The 27,564-nt window shown below is 54.1% G+C and overlaps 1 protein-coding gene across 3 annotated transcripts in view; it reads right to left on the bottom strand.

Annotated features, from left to right (window-relative positions):
• Positions 1–27,564, bottom strand: part of ABCB9 (ATP binding cassette subfamily B member 9) — a 36,459-nt gene that overhangs the window by 7,223 nt on the left and 1,672 nt on the right. The window contains exons 1-9 of one of the 3 annotated variants that reach the window (XM_043557444.1): positions 21,778–21,974; positions 15,041–15,725; positions 10,072–10,186; positions 9,468–9,598; positions 8,386–8,591; positions 5,829–6,026; positions 4,504–4,632; positions 1,528–1,716; positions 868–1,041 (exon numbers count right to left, since the gene is read on the bottom strand). In XM_043557444.1, the coding sequence (XP_043413379.1) occupies positions 868–1,041; positions 1,528–1,716; positions 4,504–4,632; positions 5,829–6,026; positions 8,386–8,591; positions 9,468–9,598; positions 10,072–10,186; positions 15,041–15,641 (1,743 nt within the window). In that variant the 5' untranslated portion in view covers positions 15,642–15,725; positions 21,778–21,974. Of the gene's footprint in view, positions 1–867; positions 1,042–1,527; positions 1,717–4,503; positions 4,633–5,828; positions 6,027–8,385; positions 8,592–9,467; positions 9,599–10,071; positions 10,187–15,040; positions 15,726–21,777; positions 21,975–27,564 lie in introns of those variants that run through there. The other 2 variants (XM_043557442.1, XM_043557443.1) reach the window with 2 other exon arrangements.

Genomic DNA, 27,564 nt, shown 5'->3' with positions numbered 1-27,564 from the left:
ACAATATTAACAGGCTAAGAATAGTATGTGTCTGAGCGTATCAGCTGTTGCAAAGCCTTGACAGCTCTGCCTAAGGGCCGCTTCCGGAACTCTGGTGGGCAGCAGCCTTGTCCGTATACACCTGAGACCACTGCTCAGCCATCTACCCCCTGGTTATAAGCAGACGGGCGGGCAAATAATCACAATTCACAATCTATGGCTTCTGCCACCATCTAGAACTTGTCTGGGAGTTCTGGAATCCCTGTGCCAACCCTCAGGCTCTCCTATAATGTATGTGGATGATGCCATGGTGCCTTCTTCATAGTTGGTGTTTCTCGTATTGTGTGCAACCCGAACAACCATCCAGGGCATCCCTGCTTTGATGCCAGCACAGGCCCAGGTGTTGAGGAAGCTTCTCTGAAATGATTGCCAAAAACTGTATGGTCAGGAACAGCCTCCTTTAAGTACTAGAGATGCCTTAGATTCAGCAACGAAAATGAATGAACTACAACCAGAGCCTCAACCTGGATGATTCACAGACAACTGCTGAGTGGAAGAAGCAAGAGGCGATGAATGCATGCTTCAGGATTCCAGCCAGACCAAGTTCAAAAGTAGGCAAAACGCAGCTTTGCTGTCTGAGAGGCACAAAGAGATGGTAAGACTAAAGAAGGAGACGAACATAAAAGTCAGGGAGACGTGGCCTCCAGGGGGAAGAGAAGGGACACACGAGGTGCAGGAGTGCTGGAATGTTCCTTCTCTTGACCGGGGTGGCGGTCTCTGAGCTGTACGTTTACCTACAACACTCTTCTCTGCATCTCTGTTGCGGCTCATGAGGGTGAAGCCAGAAAAAGAAAGCGCACAGAGGCAAACAAAGGCCCTTCCACCTACCACTCGGTGCAGGTACTTGTGGTCATAGGCGCTGACGGGCTTCCCGTCCAGCAGCACGCAGCCCCCCTCCAGAGGGTAGAAGTTCTCCAGGATGTTGACACAGGAACTCTTCCCACTGCCCGAGGGCCCCACGAGCGCGGTCACCTTTCCTGGGGACAGGCTGAAGGAGACATTCTGCAAGGACACGTAGCACATAGCACGGTGTGGGGCCACGGGCTCTGAAGCTCCAGCCTCCGGCACAGGCAGGCACCCTTCCCCACCCGCTCACGCCCCTTTGCGCTGGACACTGCCAGCCCCCGGAATGCTCTCCTTTCTAGGATCTGGCAGTAACTTTATGCTCATTTCTACTCCCTGGGTGCCTCCTCTCCCTGTTCAGGATCCAGCCCAAATGTCCTCTCCTCCGAGAAGCCCTCCTTGACTGTTAACACCATCCCTGTAGACGGCCCCTGTCACACCACCCTGATTTGTTGCCTTCCTAGCACTTACTATTTGGACTCCTCTGTCAGTGATATGCCTTCCCTGACTACAGCCCAAATTCCAGGACAAGGACTCTGCCTTACGCAATCCCGGCTACACTGCCGTGGCCTGGCTTCTAGGAGGCGCGCAACACACGGGATGAAGGAGGGGGCGATCTGGGAGGGCCTCGAGCACCCTTCTCACCTGCAGGACTTGGGTGTGGGGCCGAGTGCGGTAGGTGAAGGTCACGTTCTCAAAGTCCACCCGGCCCTCCAGGTGGTCAGGGGCCAAGTTGCCATCATGCGCCATGGTTGGCTGCCGGTCAATGAACTCGAACACCTTCTCGGCGGCCCCCACTCCCTGCATCAGGCCGCTGTAGACAGAGCCCACGGACTGTGGGCGGAGGAGACACATGTTCCTGTCCCGCCGACACCCCAATGCTGGGAGCCCTCCCCCCCGCCATGGTGCCAGAGAGATGAAGGGGGTGCGGGAGAGTGGGGACCATAGCAGCAGTTCTGGGGGGTGCAGGATGCTGCTGGGGCCCCCCACTAGTCCAGCAGACAATGACAATAATGAAAAACAAGGGCAGTAACAAAAAATACCAATGCCTTTTGTCAGAACACATTGGAACCAGTGCCTTGGGGCCATTCTAGCTAAGCATCCTGCACAGGGGCATTATCACCCCCCAGAGGAGGCAACGGAAGGGCAGGAAGTTAACTGAACCAGCCAGATGTGGCAGGACAGGAATCGAACCTTCCCCTCTCGGCTGCCACAGCATTTTTTTTTCAAATTTCGGTTTTAAAAACTTACTTTCTGCTATACGTTCTCCTCGCGTAAAAATATACACCGTATAAATGTGAGTAAGAATGATGACTCACTTCATCAAACACTTTGTATATGTTACGAGGTAGGTTCTATCATTATTTCCTTTTTGCTGTTGGGGAAACGGAGGCACAGAGAGTTCATGTAACTTCCTCCACGTCACACGGCTGGGAAGTGGCAGAGGTGGGACTTGAACCCAGGCACGGCTGGTTCCTGAGTTGAGGCCCTTCTGTGCTAGGACTGGGTGTCCTGGTTGGGGAAGCGGGAGTGACCTTAGTACCAGCACCATTGTTCTATGGAAACACTGTTCGGCACTTGGTAGGCCCTCAACACAGCGCAGCTGCAGGGGGGTGGGGGTGGGGGGCACCTGGGGCTCAGTCGGTTAAGTGTCTGACTCTTGGTTTTGGCTCAGGGGGTGACGATCTCATGGTTCATGGGTTTGAGCTCCGCATCGGGCTCTGCGCTGTAGTGTGGAGCCTGCTTGGGATTGTCTCTCTCCATCTCCTCTCTCTCTCTCAAATAAACTTAAAAAATACAGCACAGCTGGGACCGTTATCACGAATATCAAGATATTATCATTCCTATTAAGATACAAGCGTTACATGGCCACGGTCCTCCACACCTCCTCCCACAGCCCTGGGTAGCCGCGTCCTCTATCTTTCCAGTCCTTCCTCCGGGCGTTTCCAAACACACGCACATATATGATAAATAATTCTGACATTTAGAAACTACGCCAGTGGGATCAGACCCTTCCTGTTGCCTTGGGATTCGCCTTTTCACTTCACGCGAGGTCTCGGGGTCCTTTCCATACGAATACACACAGAGGCACCCCATTTCTGTGGCTGTTGCCTAGTTTTTATAGTGCAGGCATACTGCTTCTGGAACACAGACGGGCCCTATTGGCCCAATCCCTGACCGGTGGGCGTCGGAGGAGGCTTTAAGTTTTCACTTTTAGAAGCAATGCTTCCTTCCCTCAGTGTCCACACACCTTTGGCCACCGGTGTGGGTGTTTCTGCAGCCCGGGGTTCCCAGAGGCAGAATTGCTGTGTCAAATGACATACAGGTATGACTGTCGCCAATGCAAAGTGTCATCTTCTGCAGAGGCTAACACCCTCTCCCCCATGCACGCCCCCAGCGTTATCAGTGGAGGACACAAAGGCCCACCCTCAGTGCCAGGGGATTAACGCCCCTACTCCAAGCATCCTTCAGCAGTGACCAACGGGCGCTGGGACGTGAGCACCCCTGCTCCCTGTCTCAGGGTCTGCTCCTGGGGGAACCCAAATTAAGGGAATCTAAAACAACCCCTGTTTGTTCTGTGGTGCTACTCTTTTTTTTTAAGTTTATTTATTTTGGGGGGATTTGAGGGGCAGAGAGAAAGGGAGAGAGAGAATCCCAAGCAGGCTCTGCTGTCAGCACAGAGCCTGACGCGGGGCTCCAACTCATGAACCGTGAGCTCATGACCTGAGCCGAAATCAAGAGTCAGATGCCTAACCAGCTGAGCCACCCAGGCGCCCTGTGGTGCCTACTCTTTAAAGTGGGTTAAGGGGTGCCTGGGTGGCTCGGTCGGCTAAGCGGCCGACTTCGGCTCAGGTCATGATCTCACGGTCCGTGAGTTCGAGCCCCGCGTCGGGCTCTGTGCAGACAGCTCAGAGCCTGGAGCCTATTTCCGATTCTGTGTCTCCCTCTCTCTGACCCTCCCCCGTTCATGCTCTGTCTCTCTCTGTCTCAAAAATAAATAAACGTTAAAAAAAAATTAAAAAAAAAAATAAAGTGGGTTAAAACAGGGGCGCCTGGGTGGCTCAGTTGATTGGGCATCCGACTTGGCTCAGGTCACGATCTCACGGTTTGGGGGTTCGAGCCCCGCGTCGGGCTCTGCGCTGACCGCTCAGAGCCTGCTTCGTACTCTGTACCTCTCTCTCTGCCCCTCCCACACTTGTGCTCCTTCTCTCTCTCTCTCTCTCAAAAATAAATAAAAAAAAAAATTACAAAGTGGGTTAAAATAAAGTCAGACCCATCTGAGTTGAACCTGGTCCCCCCGCAAACGCGGTGGGCAAGTCACTTAACCTCTCTGAGCCTTAGCTTCTTTTTCTGAGCACTGGGAAGTAGAATAGTACTGAGACCCCTCACGGTGTTCTTAGGAGCCTTTCCTGAAGTGACCTTTGTCCCTGTCATTTTGCTCAACAAACACAGCTGCTGCCACTTGGTAGCGTTATTGTCATGCTTGGTATTATGTTCTCTCCCCCACCTACTGAGAAGTACCCCATCTGTCCGTCACCTGGAGCATTCCCTCCCCCATTCAGACCCCTCTGCCGCATCCCTCCTGCTCCCCAGGACCCCCTCCCCGAGCCGGCCCCTCACCTCCATACAGTCTCCCAGGACAAACTCGTAGATGATGAAGGAGATGAGGTTGCCGCTGGTCATCTGCCCGGAGATGACGAGGTGGCCCCCGTAGTAGAGGATACTGACCTGGACTACCAGGAGGGTGAGCTGCGGGCAGACGGCAAGGGGGCCCGGGTCACGGGGGTCTCGGCTCAGAACCCCCCCCACGCCCCCCCTCCCCTCCCCCCTCCCCCCAGCCACAGACCGAGACTCCGGCCGGGCGGGGGTGTCCTCCCACACGCTGGTGGCCGGCTGTCACGCGTGCCCTCCCGCTCCCGGGCCCCGGACTTCTTCCCTGCGAAGGCCCCCAGCTGGAGGGAGCCGCGGGCCTGGCAGAGAACAAGGCCTCCTTTGTAAGGCCCTGGCCCGCACACGCAGCCCAAGCGCCTCAGCCAGGCCAAGCGGGAGCTGTGTCTTCCTCCTCGCTGCAAAGAGTGTGGCTCAGGGAGGTTCGGTCGGCTGGCTAAGGTCGCACAGCAAGCCAGACGGAGGGGGACGATGGGAAGTGTCTCCTCGCCCCACCGGCTTCCCTGAAGGAGGGGCTGCGTCCGGGACGCTCTTGTCTCCCTCCACCCCCAGCGCCTGGCAGGTGGGACAGGAGCGGAACCCGAACACCCATGACAGGCCAGGGTTGCTCGCTGCCTCTCCCCGCCCCGAACCCCCAGCTGGGTTAGAGCTAGGTCAGCACCTTTGTGCAGGGGGCAAAAGGCATCCCTGTGGGCGGGCAGATGGCTGGGCGGCTTGGCTAGCTGAGCTGGATTTCTGGGCCCCTTCTCCTCTCTGGCTGGGCAGCCTGCCCTGTGCCCTGGGATCACGCTCCTTCTCCCCCCTAAACTCCAAATCCTCCTCATACCTACCCCCCTCGTGCCCACCTCCCTCCCAGATGTGGCCAAGGGACAGCAACGGGCTCCAAGAGCTCCCCGTCCTCCAGGGAGGGGCCGTGACTCACCCCCAGGGTGGGCCAGACACTCCAGCGGGGGGCTGTGGGGTTGTGACCTAGGACCTGCCAGACGGCAGCCTCGGGGTGACTCCCTTCCTGGGCGGGGATGTTCCCTAGCAAGCCCATGCCCAGGTGAGAGGGACTGAGGAGATGCCCTGTGAAGACATCTACTGGGAGGCTGCATTCTTTTCCAGAAAGATCGGCCCCAGGGACCAGCAGAAAGAAAGGCGGGACAGAGCGAAGCCAAGGGCAACCAGCCCGACACGGAGACGCAGGGCCCCAGGCTCGCGCCCTGACGGAGGGATCTCCCCATCTTGGTGTCCCATCCCCCACCCCCGCCGATAGTCGGACCCGCCCCACATACCCCACTGCCCCAGACGTAGTACGTGTAGGCTGCCGCCTCCTTCCTGTTCAGCTTGTACACCTGCTGCAGCTTCCTCGAGTACACCTCGGCCTCCTCCTCCTCATTGGCAAAGCTCCGCACTGTCTTCATGGCGCTGATGGTCTCCTCGGCCGTGCTGCTGGCCCTCGCCAGGGCGTTCTGGACCTCCTTGGAGAGCCTCTACGGGCAGGAGTGGGGACAAGAAGGAGGAGACCCCCAAACAGACAGTCTTACCATCCAACAGCCTCTACGTCTCTCTGGGTTCTTCCTACCCTTAGTTGGTGCCAGGCCTATGCAGGGAGTTCCAGGGACAAGAGGATAAGACCGAGATCCCCACTGTCTCCCTTCTCCTTCTAGCTCGATTTGACAGACTCACAGAATAGACTCCAGCTGGGTTCTTGGGATGAGGTCCTGAGGTTCCAGCTCCTGAGGGATGGGGAGCTGATTATTAAGTCTTCTCCAGGACCAAATGGAGGTTATTCACCATCGCAGGCTCAGTTTTTGGTAATCCTCTCAGAAAAGGAGCCTCAACACCTGATCCTGTGCTAGTGTAAGACAGGGATGCTCTGGATGGTTGTTCAGGTTGTACGCTATCCAACAAACACCAACTATGAAGGGGGTGCTGTTCATATTATCAACATACACTAAATTATGGTAGAGCCTGAGGGTTGGCACAGAGATTCCAGAACTCCTAGCTGAGTTCTAGATGGTGGCAGAAGGCTGTGAAATCCGCCTGCGTTGTGTATATGACTGGGTATGGATAGCTGAGAGGTAGTCCCAAGTGTAGGACTACCCGACTACCGCCCACCAGAGTTCTGGAAGCAGCCCCTGGGCAGAGCTGTTCAGGCCCCGTAGTAGGTAAGATGCTTATAGCGTCAAGCCATAGAGGAAGGCTGCTGGAGAGGCCAGGCTAGGATCGTGCAGGGGCATGTCCCACGAGGCCGTTGGAAGCATGCAGTGTGTTGTGGCATCTTGGGTGGAGCCATGCCATGCCCTGAGTCATGTCTGGCTGTGGACAGTGCACATGTGGCCTGTGGCGATGACTCAGTGGCTAGAGTCGACACTTCAAGGTACAAGTTGAGCTTCCTTTAGCCCCGCCCAACAGAGCTTGCTGGCGGGGCCTGAGGTGTGCACGGGCAGATGGGGGGAGGCTCTGGGCTTCCTGCCCCGTCCCAGGGGCTGGCAGGGAGGCAGGAAGGGTGGGGCGGGAGCAGAGGAAGGGAAATGGCACCAGTTCCAACTCATATATTTACTTTCTCTACTCGGAGAGAGGAAAACAGAGACCCGTGATCCGGAACCATGGGGGAGAGGGCCCTCCCGGGCGGTCGACTCTGCCGGGAGGCGACGCGATGGTTGTGGGGAGTGGATGTATTTTGGGGCTGGCCTAAGGTCACGGGCACCAAAGGTTCTAATGAGCCTGGGACGCTGAGCCAATCACGTGTCAAAGCCTGTCGCTCTGGCCTGGGTCACTGGGGAAAGAGCCGCTCCCGCCTGTCTAACCCCGGCCTTAGTCCCTTCTGGCTCTGGAGCACCCACCAGTGTGGGGAGCAGGAGGAGGGTGAGGTGGGGGGCTAGCTCGCGAGCCAACCTTCCTGGCGGAGGCTGCACCAAGGAGTGGCCAGAAGCGGCCGCAGCCACCCACAGCTGCGTGGTGGCTGAGGGCCGCCCTCCCGGGGCCCGAGCCTCCCCCACACGAACGAACGTACCCTCTGCGGGAAGCCAGCGCCCGCTGCGCTCAGAGCGTCAACCAAAGTTCTCACAAAGGCCCACAGCCCGACCCTCATCACCTCCCTTGCTCACGCCCTGGCATCACCCGCCTCCCTGAGGCTCCTCAGACATACGGGCACGTCCCACCGCAAGGCCTTTGCACCAGCTCTGAACACGCTTCCCCGAGCTGTCCACCTCTTTCCTCGGATGTCACCTCCTCAGGAAGACCAGTTAAACATGTTTTTTAACGTTTATTCATTTTTGAGAGAGGGAGAGACACAGAGTACGAGTGGGGGAGGGTCACTTTTGAGAGAGGGCGACACAGAATCCGAGGCGGGCTCCATCCAGGCTCTGAGCCGTCAGCACGGATCCTAACGTGGGGCTCGAGCTCACAAACCGTGAGATCGTGACCCGAGCCCCGGGAGGACGCTCCGCCGACGGAGCCGCCCAGGCGCCCCAGAAAGATCGATTTAAAAGGGCAGCCTCCCCAGAGTTCCCCATCTCTCTCTCTCTCTCTCTCTCTTTCCTTTTCCTCCTTAGCACTCACCATCTTGCATCATATTACACATTGTTGCTATTATTATTGTTGCTATCGTCTGCGTCTTCCGCAAGAACATAAACCCCTTGAGGGCAGAAGCTTTTCTGTCTCACTGATGCATCCCGGGGCCTGTACTCCTTGAATGAGTGAACGCACAATGAATGAATGTACGGAGCGCACCAGCTCGGGCTGAGTCCTTCGCCAGCCCCCGGTGGTGCCCCCGAGCCCCTCCTGGGGCGCCTCCCTCCCTCCGGAGCGGCTCACAGACCCCAGCGGGAAGCAGGCGGGACCTACCTTGTAGTACTTGCCATAAATGTCGGACACCATCATGATGATGGGGAAGCCCATGAAAGTGACCAAGGACAGCTGCCACGAGAGGCTGAACATGAAGACCACCACGCCTGTGACCTTGACCGTGTTCCGCAGGAAGATGTTGATGTTCTGGGAGACCAGGTCGCTGACCATGGTGGTGTCGGAGGTGAGGCGGGAGATGAGGTCCCCTGGAACACAGGCAGGCTCAGTCCCCACCGTGGCAACGGGCCCACTGCGGGTGGGGGCAGGAGACACTGGGGGGTTTCCAAGACAGGCACCAGGGAGCTCAGGTGTCCCCCACCTTCTGGGTGGGGACGGGAGGGAAGAGAAGACACCCCCCGGAGGGCTGCTCTGAGCCCAGCCCTCCTCGCGAGCATCTTGTGACGTCACATCCCACGGTACAGAGGAGGCAGCCGAGGCTCAGAAAGGGAAAGGGTCACTTGGTGCCACGTGGCTTGTCCCTGACTGAGCCAGAACCAAGCCCGTATCTCCTCCCTGTCACTGGCAGAGGGGACAGAAATAATAATCTGGGCTGGTGGGGAGGAGAAACTTTGAGCACTTGCCGGGCCAAGAGCTTCACAGCAAGCCCGTGGTAGCTCCTATCATTGTCCCCATTTTAGAGATGGGGAAACAGAGGCTCAGAGAGGTTAAGTTAGTGAGTGGTGGAACCAGGGCTTGCACCCAGGCTGTTCTATCTCAGAGCCTGGGATCTAGGCTGGATACTATTACTGCCTTGCCTGTTCTGTCCCGCACCCCAACCCTCTCGTCCCCTTGGAGCTGAGCCTCTCGGGCCACCGCCCTGGTGCTTCCCAGAGAACAGCGGAAGGCAAGGCCTTGGCTCCTGCAGGAGTGGCCTGGCCAGGGTCCCCCTGCAGTGGCCACAGCTCATACCAAAACCTCAGCCAGCAGGCCAGCTTCCCGGCCTCAGGCAGGGCCCCCGGGGGTGTTTCTATCCCAAACAGGATAGCAGGAAAAGCCAGCCATTTAATCCCTCCACGGGAGGCCAGCCCACCCTGGCTGGGCCCCAGGCCGCCGAGGTTACCCCAGGCCGCAGGAGGACCAACCTGTGCGATTCTCGTCAAAGAAGCTCATCTCCTGAGACACCAGCGAGCGGAACAGACGGTTTCGAAGGCGAATGTTCAGTCTGGCAAATATGAGTGTAAAAATGCCTCCCCGAATACCTGCGGCAAATGAGCTAATTGCAGATAAGAGATGTTATATATAGCACGACGTCCTTGCGACAACCAGCAACCATAACCCAGCTGCCCCCTCCCGCTGCTGGCAGGCGAGGGCCACTCTGCAGGGGGGAGGCAGGGAGGGACCCAACCTCGAGCGAGCCCCTTTCCAGGGCTGCTGCCACCGCACGGTCTCCCATGTTCCCTGCCTGGAGTCCCCCAAGGTGAGGGCTGTGAGGGGACTGTGTTCACTGGGCACAAGGATCCAGCTTTTCCAGAAGGGCACTTGGAGAATAGCCAGGGAGGGCGAAAGGGGAACCCTCAGGGACCGAAGCCAATTTGAGGGACAAGAGGAGGTGGTTGGAAACCAGTTTGGTTGTTGGTTACCACGGTGACCGGCCCACCAGGGCACAGCCCTCTCAGGCGCTGGCCCCTGACCTCCCTCCCCTGCTGCGGTCCTAGAGGGCAGGGCGTGGGGGTGAGAGCAGGCTACCTGCCAATAGCCAGCAGGCACATGACAATGACAGCCGTGCTGAACTGCTCCATGCTCTTCTGGATGACGATGCCGTCGATGGCCCGGCCGGTATAGTAGGGAAGGAAGGTCTCTCCTGCCGGGAGACATGGTGGGCTCAGGGGGCATCTGCAGCCCGGGAAGCCCGTACCCTCCCCGACTGAGCCTCCAGAAGCCCGCACACCGCCTGTTCGGCTCACTCCACCGATGGATGGGGTGCTCTCTCTTGGCAAACTCCTGCTTCTCACCTTGGCGGGAGGCGGGGCAGGGGCCCGCACTGCTTAATGCCCCCCTCTTTTCAGGGAACAGGAACACAGGAAACACGGGTGACTCGGCCTATACAGACTGGGTCAGTACCGCTCATAATGGCTACGAGGCCCGAGCGCACGGCGCCATGGGGCTCCCGGGCGCTGCTCGGTTCCCTCTGCACGGGCTCTGCGGGTGGGCCTGCCACCACCCCCATTGGACAGGTGAGCAGGAGCGTGGAACCGAGAGATGAGACGACGCTCACCAGGCCACACGGCCCAAGTTCACTTCCTTCTTCTCACTGGCGGAGGGCCCTGGAGTCCAAATTCCAGAAGCTCCCAGCCTCAGGAGACGTGGGTATTTGGTTCCAACGATGCTGGAAACGGCCACCCAGCCCCTCTCGGTGGCACACTTCACAGTTTGCCACGTCACTGTGCACCCACTTACTGTACCCACCTTCAGAACAACGCCGGGCAGGGTGGCGAGAGGGGTGCCACCCCCATGTCATGGCACAGAGGTGAACGGGAGACTCAGGGGCTGAGTCATTTGCCTGAGGTCACACGGCACGGGGCAGTTCAGAGGCAGGGCCAGGACGCAAACTCAAACTGGCCTCCCATCTGGGGGCTCTTTCCTATCCCTTCCCTCCCAATAACCCGCTCTCATCTTGTGCAGATGATGGACTCTTGGACCAGGCTGTGTCCTCGCTGTCACTGCAGTGCTTTCGAAGGGCACAGCCTGGCATGGGCCTGGGCATACGGTAGGTACTCGGTAAAGTTCAGCGAATGAATCCTGGGCTGGTCTTGACACCCCTTCCCTGGCCAGCTCTGCGGGACCGGCTCGGCCCGGACAGTGAGGCCTTCTGTGGGGTTCTGCTGCCCTCTGCTGGTCTTGGCACAGGGACCACAAGGTGGCAACCTAGAGGGCCTCCGTCCCCATGGTCCTCCCCTCGGTGGGGTCTCCAGGCACCGCTGTGGAGTCCACCTAAACTGGAGGTCGGCCTCAGTTTACCCACAGGGAAGAAAAGGGCATCAGCAAGCTCCAAGAAACACCAATGATAATATTAAGCACGACGGACACTTACTGAGCCCTTACTGGGTACGAGGCGCCGTGCTAAGCTAGGCGATTTGCTCTTGTCAAATCTGCACAGGAATCACACGAAACTCTCCAATCCACTGACGAATTCTATGCCTCCACCTTCAAAATACAGGTGACCCTTAGGGCGCCTGGGTGGCTCAGTCGGTTGAGTGACTGACTCTTGATCATGTGGCTCGGGTCATGATCTCACAGTTTGTGAGATCGAGCCCTGTGTCGGGCTCTGCGTCGATAGCACGGAGCCTGCTTGGGATGCTCTCTCTCCCTCTCTCTCTGCCCCTCCCCCGCTTGCATTCATTCTCTGTCTCTCTCTCTCTCAAAATAAATAAATAAATAACTTAAAAAAAAACCACGTTGACCTTTGAACAACACGGGTCTGATCTTCTCAGGCTCACTTACACGCAGATTTTTCCCATAAATAACAGTACAAGACTGTAAACGTATTTTCCTTATGGTTTCTTAAGAAGGCTGTCTTTTCTGTAGCTTATTTCATCATAAGAATACACTACTTTGTTGCAATAATTGAATACACAAAATATGTGCTATTCAACTGTTCATATTATCAAGAAGGCTTCTGGTCCACAGGAGGCTCTTTGTAAGTTAAGCTCTTGGGGAGTCAAAAGATATACATGTGTTTTCAACCAACTCTCGTGTTGTTCAAGAGTCAACATTTCTAGAATCCAGTCTCTTTCACTGTCCCCACCTGGGTCCAACCTCCCTTGGACTTTCCCAGACAACTCCTGGTCCTCCCAGCTGCCACCCTCGTCCCTGCCACTCTGTTCTCCACCCTGCACACAGTGGGGTCCTATGAAAGCCAAGTCAGACCTTATCCGCCTTCAGGCTTTCATCTCATTCTGGGTAAAAGTCAAAGTCCTTATAGCAGTCAATGGCGCCCTCCATGATCAGGCACCTGCCAGCGCCCTGGCTTCATCTTCTACTCTCCCACCCCCAACCCCAACCCCACCTACAGCTCCAGCTACCCGGGCCTCTTTGCTTTTCCTTTCACAACCAGGCATGTTCCTGCCTCAGGACCTTTGCACGGGCCATTCCCTCTGCTTGGAGCATTGTCACACTGGATATCTGCTCTCCCATCTCTTTCAAGTCTCAAACGCCCCCCAGTAATCGCGTAGGTGTGGTATTATCATTATTCCCATTTTACAGATGAGGAAACCAAGGTTCAGAAAGGCTAAGTCACTTGCCCAAGGTTTTCTAGTTGGGTTGGTGTGAAGTCCATATTAAAGAATTTCAATTGGATAGGAGATGCTCCACCCTAAAATTCACCATTTTTCCCCGCAATGGGCAGTTTTTCTTTCAGATAATAAGGTGTCAGAAAAAGCTGGCCCCTACTGGGCGTTTGTTGATCGAGAATAATTATCAGTAGCCCCTGTCCCTAACCTGTGCAAAGTACTTCCTTTTGCAAGCACCGTGCCCCAGCTCACCCAATTCTCACAAGCCCAACAAAACCCCACTTTCAGGATGAGAAACAGCCTTGGCCAAGTTCAATAACCTTGCCTCAAGTTACCAGGACAGGTGGGGGCCTGATCTCAAGTCTAAGCCCTTCACCTCGACACAACCCTGCAGGCTGGCAGAATCTGTTCAGCTGTATTTCAGGACATCTGTAGTCCCCGAGCGCAGGCAGCTGACAACAGGGCCCTGGCAGGAGGGAGAAACGAGGTCATGGGTGACAGCTGCCCACACGGGCACGCTGGTCGGTCATCTGTTCATTCATTCGGCGAGCCTGCTTCTGTGCCAGGATTTGGGGCGGCGGCGGGGGGGGGGAACCGGGGTGAGGCAGACCTGGCCCCTACCCCCCCAAGGGGCTCAAAAACCTGGTAGGGGAGGCAGGACAGTGGATGCGTGATTTTCATGACACCATAGCTACAACTGAGGTGGAGATAAAGGTGGAGATCAAGTCACTAGAATTCGAGGAGGCTTCTCTGATAAGGGGACATTTGGACCTTGAAACATGAGCAGGAGACACTATCTGGTTAAATGGAAAGGGGTCATCCCAATACTCACAGCCACTACAATTTCTCGGGAGCCTTCTGTGTGGCAGGAGCTGTCTGCGGTGTCGTACTCGTATTAACGTCCCGCACCTCCTCAGCCCTTGTTGCGATGGGTACTATTATTATGCCCATTTTGCAGATGAGGGGACTGAGACTCAGAGGCGTTAAGTGACTCGCATAAAGTTGCACAGCGGTCAAGGGGCTGGGACTGAGAGGGCAGAGGGTGGACCGTGAGAGGAAAGGGGTCAGCTCCGGGGCTTGCCTGTCCTCTTTGAGAACACTCTGGCTTTGTGCCCACTCCCAGACACTGTCTTAAACGTGTAACAACGCCTAACGGCTAACGTTCCTGAGAGCTTACCGTATTGTACCAAGCTCCGTACTTGTCTTTCTCCTGTTTCTCCAAGCTTTACAACATCGTGAAACATGGAGAAAGCCAACAATCCCCATTTCACAGAAGTGAGGTTCTGGAAGGTCCGCTAACTTGCCCACAGGCACACAGCCAGGCGAGGACCAGGCCTTATCGCCCCCCGGAACCCACGGACTTTTGACCCTGAGATGTCACCTTCCTACCCATGTCGTTTGAGCAGTGCTTTCAAACTGTTTGGACCAGGGGCGCCCGGGTGGCTCAGCTGGTTAAGCGTCGAACTCTTTATTTCAGTTCGGGTCACGATCTCACGGTGCCTGAGGTCGAGCCCCCTGTCGGGGTCCATGCTGACAGCTCAGAGTCTGCTTGGGATTCTCTCTCCCCCCACTAAAGCTCACGCTCTCTCTTTCTCTCAAAATAAATACATAAGCTTAAAAAAAAAATTGAAAAACAAACTGTTCGGACCAGAACCGCGGTAACAAATTCATTTTACATGACAAACCAGAACACGTTTACATATAGGCACACGTGACTAAAATAAATGTTTCTCCAAACGATACTTATTCTCATCACAGACAGCATATTCTGAGGCTCTCTCGTACATTCTGCTTCGTTACCAGAAAAACGCTTTGACCCAGTGATCCACTTCCGGGAAATGTATCCTACAGATACACCCCCATGTATATGAAACGTGTACGAACAAGGTTATTTACCGTTAAGAGAAAAGAGTCAAAACAACTCGAGGGTCCGACCGCAAGACGCCAACTGTACAATCTCTGCTACGGCCACACAGCGGACTACTATTATGCAGCCAAATAAAAGGACGAGGTGCTGATTGGAAATTTCCAAAAATATATCGTTAAGTAAGAAAAGCAAGGCACGAAATAGCAAGGTAGCGTGTGAGGGGTGGTTAAGAGTACCGTGGGTTTTGTTTTGTTTGTTTTTTTTTTTTGCTTGTAGCTCTGTAAGGAAACACTGCAAGAACATACAAGAAACGAAAGAAAGTGGTTTCCCACCCACCTGGAAGCTTCTAGAACATTTTGCTGTAGTTAGCCCTAGGCAGGGAGATCAGGGTAGTCAGGCAGAATTAGGAATGAAACTCTCCGTGTTCACCTTCCCGTATCAAAATGCTGTTTGGACCACATGAGTAAAATGTCAAACGTTTAAGAGGAAAGAACAGGCGGCTGTAACCCCCTCGAGTGCTTTGGCGGGTGCCTGCCAGGCCCCCCGGGGCCTCACTTACCCAGAGCTGCCACGATGAGGAAGAAGGAGGCCGCCACGAGGAAGGCCACGTCAGGCTTGGTGTAGGACAGCAGCTTTTGTAGCGTAGCCCCAGACGCCTGCTCACGCGGGGGCCGGTCCTCCCCAGGGAAGCCCTCGGCCTCGGCTTCGGCCCCCCGCTCGAGGGCCTTGGCGTCCGGCCGCACCGTGGACAGCAGCCACCAGAGGAGGAAGGAAGCGGCAAGCGAGACGTAAGTCCACACGAACAGGGCCCAGAACCACGGGTCCCGGACTGGCTTGCGCACCTCGGAGAAGAGCAACAGCTTCACCATGGCGTAAACGCCCACAAAGAGGCACACGAGGGCGATGACCGTCCAGGAGGCCCGAAGCCGCCGCGGCCCGAGGGCGCTGTTCTTGGCCACGCCAATGGTGGCTCCCAGCAGCAGGCAGCTGCGGTACAGGCAGGCCGCCCAGAGGTCCAGCACCGAGTCAAAGATGTTGAAATGGCGGATGTCCTCCAGCAGGCTGCGATCCAGGTGGCTGAGGATGTAGATGGCCGTGGTCATGCCGACGTCCATGCTCATGAAGGCCAGGGTCACCACCACCGCCTTCCACAGCTGCATCCTGCTGGCTGGCGAGGGGCAGGTGCCGAGGGGCGGGCTCTAGCTCACGGGGGCAAGGCCATTGTCCGTGGGGTGAGGCCAGACCTGTAGGGGCGACAGGGCAAGGAGGTCAGGTGTGCCGCTTGTTGGCTGTGTGACTTCGGGCAAGTCGCTTGACATCTCTACGCCTCGGGTTTCCTCATCCGCAAGATGGCAATGACAAGCATTCTGATTTCCCAGGAGTTTCGTGAAGATTCCATTCATTTAAGGAATGTTTACCGAACACCAAGGTTTATTGAGTGGGCCAGACTCTGTTCTTTGTGTTGGGATTTCACGACGAACAAAAACAAAGATCCCTGATTCTGTGGAGATGGCACACGCGGGTCAGAGACGGAGAAACACAATGAGTAAACGATACGGTTAAGAGATAGGGCTGGGGGGAAAGAACGGGGTGTAGGGGGTGGGGGGCAATGGGGACAGTTTTAAATAGGGGGGTCCAGGAAATGGTGAGGGCAATTTTTTTTTATCTATTTACTTATTTAAGTTTATTTATTTTTTTTAATTTTTTTTCAACGTTTTTTTTTAAATTTATTTTTGGGACAGAGAGAGACAGAGCATGAACGGGGAAGGGGCAGAGAGAGAGAGGGAGACACAGAATCGGAAACAGGCTCCAGGCTCCGAGCCATCCGCCCAGAGCCCGACGCGGGGCTCGAACTCACGGACCGCGAGATGGTGACCTGGCTGAAGGCAGACGCTTAACCGACTGCGCCACCCAGGCGCCCCTAAAGTTTATTTATTTTGAGTGAGAGAGAGTGCAAGTGGCGAGGGGGCAGAGAGAGGGAGAGACAGAATCCCCAGCAGAGACCGACGTGGGGCCTGAACTCACGAACCGTGAGGTCACGACCTGAGCCGAGGTCAAGAGTCAGACGTTTAACCGACCGGGCCACCCAGGTGCCCTGAGGGCAATTTGAAACAGGGGGTCCGGGGAAAGACCTCGCTAGGAAGGTAACACTTGAGCAAAATCGAGAAGAGGTGAGGGGGTCCACCATGCGGCTATCTGGGGGAAAAGCACTTTCTGCTGGAATAGTCAGCGCCACAGCCCCGAGGTAGGAGTGTGCCGATGTGCTTGAGGGAGGCAAGGACACTCCACGTGGCCTGGGGGGTGAGGGTGCAGGGGATCTGGAGGACTCTGCAGACAAAATTGAGATCAGCTTTAAAACAGCATGAGGTTTGATGCATGAGCATCAGTTCTGGCCACAGTGCCTAGCACGTAATAATTGCTGCTGATTGTTACCACTGTATACAGTGGGTGCTTAATAAATAAATGTTTGCTTAGTTCTCTCCTCCCCAAATCAGGCCTTTCGTCTCCCCAAATAAAACTTTACTCTCTTAGACCAAGAGGGGGTGACCGCAGGTCCTAGGAGCAACCCAGGGACTTTCACATCCGCCTGGAAGTTTCCAGAGTCTTTTCCTCCAGCCCAGGTTGCCCTTCACCTCCTGACGTGGGCCCTTTTGGCTCTCTGGAGCTTAATGTCTGCTTTGTCCAAAGCACCCCCCATACTGGGCCCCCCCCCGGGACTGAGCCAGTGCCTGGGAGAGCCCGGGAGCTGCAGGGACACTGCAGGATGTGGGCCCGGTGGGGACTTTGGAAGTGGGGCTTGTCCAGGGCAGGACTGGGACTAGGCTGGGCATGTGCCTCTGAGTGCTGCCTCTTGACTTGGCTCCATCCCTTTTCATCCTGGGGACTTTATCGTCCCATCTGCAAAATGGACAAAGTTCTGGAGTCCCCAAGTGAAAAGGAGAGGCACGGAACACCGGGAGGGGTCACTCTGAGTGAGCAGTGACTGCAAAGGGGGCCACCTCAAGAGACCTCCTCCCCAACAGCTCTGGTGCACAAAGTCTCTTGGCTCATGTTCTGGAGTGCTAGAAACCCCACACAACCCCATGAGGCGGCTGCTTCCACACCCCATATATAGTTGGAGAAACTGAGGCACAGAGAGGCAAAAGCATGTGCCCCGCATCACTCTGCAACAAAGGGCCAAGCCAGGACTTGAGCCAGTATGTGAAGGATCCCGGCACCTAACTCTGAACCTTTGTGCCTGGTGCACAGCAGCTGCCCAGTAAGTGCAAGCAAACATGGGGCGCCTGGGGGGCTCAGTTGGCGAAGCATCTGACTCTTGGTTTCAGCTCAGGTCAGAATCTCACGGTTTGAGAGTTTGAGCCCCATGTCAAGCTCTGTGCTGATAGTGCAGAGCCTGCTTGGGATTCTCTCTCTCCCTCTCTCTCTCTCTGCCCTTCCCCTGCTCACGCTCACTCTCTCGCTCTCAAATAAATAAACTTAAAAACATTTTTTTAAGTACAAGCAGTTATGTGAACACAACCCTTCCTGTGGGCCTGGCATTACATATACGTATAAATATACATATACATATACATATACATATACATATACATATACATATATATATATTTTTTATTTCTTAATAGGATTTTATTTTCTTTTTCTTTTTTTTTTTTAATTTTTTTTTTCAACGTTTATTTATTTGTGGGACAGAGAGAGACAGAGCATGAACGGGGGAGGGGCAGAGAGAGAGGGAGACACAGAATCGGAAACAGGCTCCAGGCTCTGAGCCATCAGCCCAGAGCCTGACGCGGGGCTCGAACCCACGGACCGCGAGATCATGACCTGGCTGAAGTCGGACGCTTAACCGACTGTGCCACCCAGGCGCCCCTTTATTTTTCTTTTTAAGTAGCCTCCATGCCCAACATGGGGCTTGAACTCAGGACCCTAAGATCAAGAGCCACACGCTCGACTGACTGAGCCAGCCAGGCACCTCAGGCCCAGCCTTTTATTTAGGCCTTGCACTTCATATGTGTTTGCTTATTTAATCCTCACAACTTGTGAGATTTGTACTTTCACCATCCCCTTTTAACAGATGGAGAAATTGAGGCCCAGAGAAGTTAAGAACTTGCATAAGATCACACAGCTGGTGAGTAGCAGAGCTGGGATTTGAACCCAGAGCTACCTGGCTCCAGAATCTGGGCTCTACAACTGTTAAGCTAAAACACTTGTCAATATAACAAGTGCTACCAGGGAGTATTTGTCAAAGGAAAATAGAGTCTGCACAAGAGGGGGCTCAGCCAAGAGGCAGAGCCGATGGCATCCGTGATGAGAACAGTGACAACGGTACTGACAGCTAATGCTGATTGACGTAAATGTGTGTCTGACACTGTTCTAAGTGCTTTAAATGCATTAATCTTCACAAGAATCCTGTGAGGTAGGTTCTATTATTATCCCTATTTTATAGTCAAGAAAATTGAGGCACAGAGAGGTTAAGTGAGCTCTCCCAGATCACACAGCTAGGAAGTAAGTGGCTGAGCTGGAAGGTGAACCCAGGCCACGGAGTTCTAAAATCTGGGCTCTCAACTCCAAAGCCCTAATGCTCCAAAACAGCCTCTTCAGGGGGTAGGCAAGACCCCTAATGATGCTCAGGAGGGCTCTCAGATGCAGAAAGAACCCAGGGGTGTGACAGTCCCTGAGCCTGGGCCCCACGGAGAGTCCGGCACTTCTGACTAGACTCAGATCAGTCCCAGAGAAGGCTACCTTGTCAGCAGCTGTATCTCCTAAGGAAGGCAGGGCTGAATGGGACCAGGGGCAGGGGAGGGGGCAGGGGTAGGGATGGTGGGGACAGACACCCCCTGCCCCAGTCCCTTGCTCCACCCCAAGTCCCAGCTGGGCTGCCGGCAAAGGCTCTCGTCTGCTGCAATGCAGAGGCCTCGGGGAGCCAGCGAGTGGGCGAGCGTGAGTCGGAGCCCGGGGAGGGACGCTCCTGGCCCGGTGCCGCGCCAGGCCTCCTGGCCAAGCCACCGCCGGCTACCCAGGCCCTGCCAGCCACCTTGGCTGTTGCTCACCTCTTGGTGGGCACAAGGAGTTCCTTGGCCCCGGAAAGGAGCTGGGGTTCAGAAGTGGGACAGGAGGCATATCCGCCAGAGACCTGCCGAGGGACGTAGCCGGCTCTTCCTGCCCCCAACCCCAGTCACTGGGGGAGTTCCTTCCCAACACCCCTCCGCTTGGGGTTATGGCAACCCCGTTGGACAGCCACCCACACGGGGACCCCAGCTGTTCATCTGCACCGGGAAAAGCAAAGTTTCACACTCCAGCATCATGGACTATGTGAAGCACGTGAAGCACAGGAAACTGAGGCACAGAGAATAAGGGGTGAGGCCTGTCTAGGGTCACCCAGTGGCCTGGGGACAGAGCAGCTATAGCACCGTGGTCCCATACTCCCAAGTGCTGAGTCCTTGTATCCAGGCCCTGATGGAGCAGAATCCAACTCGGGTCAGGTTACAGCCCTCGGTGGGGACAGGCTACTCTGTTATTTTTAAAGTTACTGAGTAGGAGGGCGAAGGGGACAAGACCACCAGCCAAGACTGTGAGGAGGGAAGAAGGGGGACCGTGCGGCTGCCTGGAGGCACATCCCTGCCCTCCAGCTGCCTGATCTGGAGGATACAGCTGAGCTCAGCCGGGTGGAGCTGGAGGACAGGCTCTGGGCACATGGGTGCCGAGTGTGGCCCGAGGGACAAGGACAAGGTGGTGGCCAGAGGCCAGAGCAGGCACTGCCCAGGTTGTGACATGGCCCAAGAAGACAGGGGCAACTTGCCTTGCCCCCAAATGCTAAGGAACGGCACAGGCTTAGCAAGTGACCCCACGTCCACAGGGGGTCCTACCAAAGGATTTTCGTCTCAGTAGAAAGGGTGGATGGGGCATTTCCAGCCGTCGGCTGCACAAAAGGAAAGCCTGCAACAGCCAGGAGATCAGAAGCAATTATTACAATCACAACGGCTGCCGTGTGTGGAGGGCCACGACCTGCCAGACAATGACCTCCCAGTTCAGCTCATCCTCACTCCTCTCCTGGGAGGTCCTCATGCAATCATGCCCACTGTACAGATGGGGAAATGGAGGCCAGGGTAAGTTAAGTGGCACGCAGAGAACAGGCAAAGGCAGGACTGAAACTCAACACTTGCCTCTCTGGGTGGGACGTGCCCAGACTACTCAGGGACTCAGGGACCACGACAAAAGGGTCCTGAAGGACCTGGGTGGCCCAAGCAGCTCGGTCCACTCCTAACTTGGTGAATTTTTCACCCCAAAGTTGTCATGGCCCATTCACTGCTCAGCAAACACTGGCTAACGGAGGCTGGTGTTATCACGGGGTTTCCGGATGCAGGGCCAGGACTGGGCCAGGTCCACTTTCTTCCATCCTGGGTCCAGTCCTGCTGAACCCACCACATCTCATGCTGGGACTGGTCCTCTCGCAGAGACTTGGGAAAGTTGTTTCAGGTAACTCCTGGCCCTGGGCAAGGCAAACTGGGGAGCTGCTGTGGGCCTCCCTACAACCGTCCTCTTGTTACCTGTCACCTGCCCCTCTGAAGCAGGGGAATGGAGGCCAGTCTATCTCCAGGGGGTGGGGCAGAGGATGGTGAACCCCGTCAGACCAGCTTAAGGCTCTCTTAAACAACATTAGGTCTGGGGAGGAGGCACCTCGTTTTAACACAGACCCACAGACCCACAAACAAGGGAGGAGCCCAGGGGAACCCATAGGCCTAACTGCCAGGGTGGATGCGCTGGAAGGTCAGCCCAGGGGCCAGCGGGGGATACTGAGGGAAAAGGTTTGCCAAGATCAGCAGGCCCAGGTCGCCCCCCCCCCCCCCCATCCGCTCCCAGGCTTCTGCTACAGCCAGGGCGCTCAGGATCCGTGGGCAGGCACCGCTGTAGAACGTGGGGAGCCCTGGGAAGTCGCGCCAGTCCGATCCTTGGGGGAGAAGAGCCATCCCAAGATCCTCCCCAAAAGGCTCCCCCACCATTTCCCAAGAGGCAGCAGCGCCAGAGGAGTTAAAAAAAAAAAAAAAAAAAAAAAAAAAGGCAACATTCACCCTGCGGGCGTGGAAAGGATGCTGCCGCAGGGGTGGGGGGCTGGGCCAGCGGCCGCGGGCGCCTGGGGACAGGAGCGGGGGCCAGAAAGGCTCCCAAAAGGCTGCCACCTTCAACCGCGATGTCTACCTCTGGGGCAAGGGGACCCAGACGCCCCCAGCCTGTGTGGAGCTTGGCACCCCGGCCTGGGAAGGACCTGTTCGGGGGTCCTGGACGCCGCGCTCTTACCTGTTACCTTACCTGACACCAGGTGAGCCGTGGGGAGGGGGCGCGGAGGGCTCGGGTCTTCAGGGGCGCGGGTTCCGCAGCTCATTGGAGGCTGCGCCCGGCGCTGCGCTCGCTCCGCTCCTCCCGCTGATCCTCCCCGCCTCCCACCCCGGCGGCGCCGCGGCAAGGTCGGAGCAGAGCGGGGCGGGCGCCCAGGCCAGCTGACGGGTGGGGCGGGGCCTCCCCGGCGGGGCGGGGCCCGAGCTAGCCGCCCGCCCACCTGCGACGAGCCCCGCCCCCTCCCCCCAAGCCAGGCCCTCCAGCCCCGCACTTCTGGTCTGGAGGCTCCAGGGCCAATGTGGGCACACAGAGATGTCCTGACCTGGTGGGGGCGCCACCTCTTTCATGGGTCTTTTCCTCTGGAGGGACAGTCTGCCAGCCCCGGAGGGTGGGCGTTATGATCCTCTTTTTTTCCTTAGTTCCTTCCTCCCTCCCCTCCCTTCCTTCCATCCTCTTTGTCTTTCTCCCTGTCTCTTCCTCTCTTTCTTTCAACAAATATTTGTCCAGCACCTACAATGTGCCTTGTACCATTCTGGGCTTTTGAGATGCAACAGTGAAGAAAACAGGATCCTTGTCTGCTGGAGCTGACATGCTAGTGAGGGAGTCAGGCAATACATATAATAAATAAGTAAAGTATATCTGGTGGCAGGGAATACATTTTATGGAGAAAAATAGAGCAGGGTAGTAGGGATTGGGAGAGGGGAAACAGCAATACATACCGAGTGACTGCTGGGTGCTGGGTGCTAGGAATATGGCTGAGTGCGAAAAAAGGAAAACAACCATCCTTTGCAGGGTAGGGGAGACAGGAAATCAACAAGTCAATACATAAGATCATTTCGGTTAGTGGTAAGTGCTATAAAGGAATCAAACTGGGTGGGGTGGTGGAAAGTGACCCAGCCCTACTTTAGCTGGGAAGGCTCTTAGAGAAAGGTGTAAGGTGAGTAGGCTTCCAGGCAAAGGATGTGGCCTGAACCCAGAGCCAGGGAGAGTAGGTCAAGGTCCAGAGAATCGGCAAGTGGGGCAACATCTCCCCTCACCTCTCCATCCTTCAGTCAAAGGCTTAAAGCACTTGGAATTTATTAAAAAATTTTTTTTAATTTTTTTTTTTTTTTTTGAGAGAGAGAGAGAGAGAGAGAGAGAGAGAGAGAGAGAATGAGCAGGGGAGGGGCAGAGAGAGAGACAGACACAGAATCCGACCCAGACTCCAGGCTCTGAGCTGTCAGCACAGAGACCGACGCGGGGCTAAAACTCACCAACCTCGAGATCGTGACCGGAGCCGAAGTCGGACGCTTAACTGACTGAGTCACCCAGGCGCCCCAAAGAACTCTGAATTTAAAACAGCCTCTGCTACTACAAGGCACAGCCTCCTTCAAGGGGAAATTTGGCAAAGTTCAGAATGTAAAAAGCACTTTTTGGGGACCCACTGGGAATTTCTTCTATAGAGAAGACTTGTGGAGGGGAGCAAAGATACCAGTTTTCAGATAGTAACTGTAGTACCAAAAATCTGGAAATAACCTAAATACCCTTCTATAGGGAATTGGTCAACTCATGGCTCACAGAACACTATGGCAGGGGAAAAATAATGTATGTATGTATCTATATACAAAAGTTCTATAAAGGTGTGGGATGACCTCCTGCATGTATTGAGTGAAAACAAGGGACATAGGGGCGCCTTGGTGGCTCAGGTGGTTGACAGTCTGACTCTTGATTTTGGCTCAGGTCATGATCTCACAGTTCATGCCCGCATCATGTCCCTCGCTGACAATGTGGAGCCTGCTTGGGATCCTCTGTCTCTGCCCCTCCTCTGCTTACGTACTCTTTCTCAAAATAATAAATAAACCTCAAAAAAAAGGGGGGGGGAACAGAATAAAGTTGAAGTCTCTTAACGTTTGTGCCAAAACAAAAGCAAATATATGATTATACTTGAAGAAAGCATTCCGGATGGGCTATCCAAGAGTCAGAATGACTCAGAGTTGGGTCGAGATCCAGGCTCTGTCATTTCTGCTGTGTGAAAACATCCAACGCAGCACTGAAGGAGAAAAACAGAGTCGGAGGACTGACACTACCTGACTTCAAGACCTACTATAAAGCTACCATAATAAGACAGTGTGGTTTGGATGAAAGAAGAGACACACAGATCAATGGAACAGTAGCGAGAGTCCAGAAACAGACCCATATAAATATAGTCAACTGATCTGTAACGAAGGAGCAAAGGTGGATAATGCAGCAAACATTGTCTTTCCAACAAATGGTATGGGGACGACTGGGCACCCACATGCCGAACAACAACAACAAAAAATCTAGACTCAGACCTTACGCTCTTCACGAAAATGAACTCCAAATGGACCACAGACCTAAATGTAAAGTGCAAAACTATACAAGTCTTAGAAGATAACATAGGACAATATCTAGGTTCTCTTGGGAACGAAGATGATTTTTGGATGCACCATCAAAGGCATGATTCATGGAAGAATTAATGAGCGGAACTTCATTATGGTTAAAAACTTCTACTCTGCAAAAGATACTGTCAAGAGAGTGAGAAGACAAGGCACAGACTGGGAGGAAATACTTGCAAAAAATATATCTGATAAAGCCAAGTGTCTTCTTATTCAAAACAATACATAAATCTCAACAACAACAACAACAACAACAAACCACAAATAGCCCAATTTTAAAAAGAGGCAAAAGGGGCATCTGGGTGGCAGAGTCGGTGAAGCGGCCAACTCTTGATCACGGCTCAGCTCATGATCTCACAGTTTGTGAGCTCAAGCCCCACAAGGGCTCTGCGTTGATGGCGTGAAGGCTGCTTGGGATTCTGTCTCTCCTTCTCTCTGCCTCTCACCCGCTTGTGCTTGCGTGCTCTCTGTCTCTCTCTCTCTCCCCCCAAATAAATAAATATATAAACTTAAAACAACAAAAAAAATAGAGGCAAAAGACTTGAACAGACACCTCACCAAAGAACATATACAGATGGCAAATAAACATATGAAGTGATGCTCAAAATCATGTCATTAGGAAACTGCAAATTAAAACAACAATGCGATACCATTACCTACCTAACAGAATTGCTAAACTCCAAAACACTGACAACACCACATGCTGGTGAAGATGTGGCCACAGGAACTCTCATTCATTGCTGGTGGGAATGCAAAACAGTAGTTACTTTTGAAGAGTTTGGTGGTTTCTTATAAAACTAAACATACTCTTACTGTATGATTCAGCAAACGTGCCCCTAGGTATTTACCCAAATGAATTGAAAACTCATGTCCACATAAAAGCCCGCAAATGGATGTTTATAGCAGCTTTATTCGTAACTGCCAAAGCTTGGAAGCAAGCAAAATGTCCTTCAGTAGGTGGATGGATGCCCGTGGTACATCCAGATAATACAGCATCGTTCCGTTCTCAAGCCATGGAAAGACATGGAGGGAACATAAACGCCTATTACTAAGTGAAAGAAGCCAATCTGAAAAGGCATAACGTTCTGGAAAAGACAAAACTATGGAGACAGTAAAAGGATCAGTGGTTGCCAGGGGTTAGGGAGTGGGGAGGGCTGAACAGCAGAGCACAGAGGATTCTGAGGGCGGTGAAACTATTCTGTATGATACCATGATGGTAGATACGTGTTGTTATACATTGTCAATAGCCGTAGATGTACAATTTCAAGAGTGAACCCTAACATAAACTATGGGCTTTGGGTAACAATACCGTGTCAGTGTGACTTAGTCTATTGTAACAAATGTACCACTCTGGTGAGGGGTGCTGTCACTGAGGGATAGGCTGGGGGGACATGGGGCATATGGCAAATCTATGTACTTTCCACTCAATTTTGCTGTGAACCTAAAAGTGCTCTAAAAAGTAAAGTCTACTAAAAGATGGTTAACATGGTAAATTTCATGTCATGTATATTTTACTGCAATGAAAAAATTTACAGTGTTCGTAGCGCCTTTATTCATGACATCTCCAAACTGGAAACAATACAAATGTCCCTCGACTGCAGAATGGCTCAATGGATGGAGGGGTCACCCTGTGGAATATTAAGGAGCCACAAAAAAGCATAAACCATCTCCAGCTACACACAACACCCGTGAATCTCAAGAACAGAATGCTGAGTGAGAGGGGCGTCTGGGGGGCTCAGTCGGTTAAGTGTCTCACTCTCCATTTCAGCTCAGGTCATGATCTCATGGTTTGTGGGATTGAACCCCGCATCGGGGTCGGCACTAATAGCACAGAGCCTGCTTGGGATTCTCTCTCTCTCTCTCTCTCTCTCTCTCTCTCTCTCTCTTTCCCTCCCCTGTGCTTGTGCCCGTACTCTCTCTCTCTCTCAAAATAAACAAACTTTTAAAAATTAAAAAAAAAAATGCCAAGTGAGAGAAGCACTATACAAAATAATACATACTACATGATTTTATTTGTATCAAATTCAGCAACAGGCAAGACTAATCTTTGTTCTTAGGAGTCAGGGTGATGATTAGTCCGGACTGAGCAGGGATATGGTGGGAGCTTCTGCAGGCTGGAATGTTCTGTCGTTGGGTCTGGATGCTGGTTACCTGTGTGGGTCTAGTTTGTAAAAATTTACCAAATGGTACACTTAAGATGTGCCTTTTTTTTTTATAGTATGCTCTCTATGAATTCAAAGGAACATGCACACACATACATATATACATATGTGCAACATGCATATATACATGTGCATATACATATGTACACAACCCCACACACAAACACACTCTGGAATCAGAGGGAAGGATGGGTGCTGAAATTCTGGTTCTGCCACTTACTAGGCTTATGATCCTAGACAGGCCCCTGTACCTCACTGAGCCTCATCTGTACGATACATGTCCCAATACCTCACCCAGACATCAGTGCTGGCTGAAAGCACATTGATCCAGTATTTACTATTAATATTCTTGCTGTTCCCTTTGGTGACTGAGCCCGGGCTGGGGCAGGGTGGGGGCAGGGACACTGCTTCCGAGGAGGAGGGGGGCCACTGGGAGGGCCAGTCTAAACCGATAAGCAAAAGATGCTCACCTTGCAAAATGTTGCAAAGGGAGGAATCTGAGCAGGTGCACTGGTGGGAAGATGCCTGTGCAGGGCCTGCCCTGGGCCTCTGGGAGAGGAAGGCAGTTAGGGGGGTAATGAATGCAGAGCTGGGGAAATAGATCCTTTCTTGGAGAGCAGGGCCTTCCACCATTGCTGGGCAATCAAGACACCCATGAAAGTTTAAATACCTTCTCAGGCCACACAGCTCTGGCCTGGGAGCTTCATCCTTGAGGGGGAAGCAGACCCCCAGGGGGATTTCCCCCCTGGGGAAGCCTAGGACCTTCAGGAGGCTTGGGCTGGGTCCTCGGATCCTCGAGGCCCAGTGACCTAGATTTCATGCCTGAGGAGGGGAAAGGCAGACCTGGCCATACGTTTAGGAACAACCTGGCAGGATCAGACTCCTGTTCCATTCCAGACCCTACAACTTATGAACTGTGTCACCTTGAGTGACCTTGGGTCACTTAACCTCTCTGACCTTCGTTTTCCACTTCTGTACAATGCGGATAATTTCTGCCTCATGAGGTTGGTTGCAAGGATTAAGCAGCTTCCCTTTGCGTGTAGAGTAAAATCCAAAGTGTTGACAGTGGTATCTTACGCCCAGTAATTTGGCCCGAATGCCACCCTGGCCTCATTCCGTATGACTTGCCCTCTTCTATGCCTTGCTGTTCTCCCAGCATGGCAAGTTCATCCCACGGGAGGGGATTTACA

The sequence above is a fragment of the Prionailurus bengalensis genome, chromosome D3, assembly GCF_016509475.1.
Source record: "Prionailurus bengalensis isolate Pbe53 chromosome D3, Fcat_Pben_1.1_paternal_pri, whole genome shotgun sequence".
Classification (NCBI taxonomy): Eukaryota; Metazoa; Chordata; class Mammalia; order Carnivora; family Felidae; genus Prionailurus; species Prionailurus bengalensis.
This window is presented reverse-complemented; position numbering and strand designations above follow the sequence as displayed.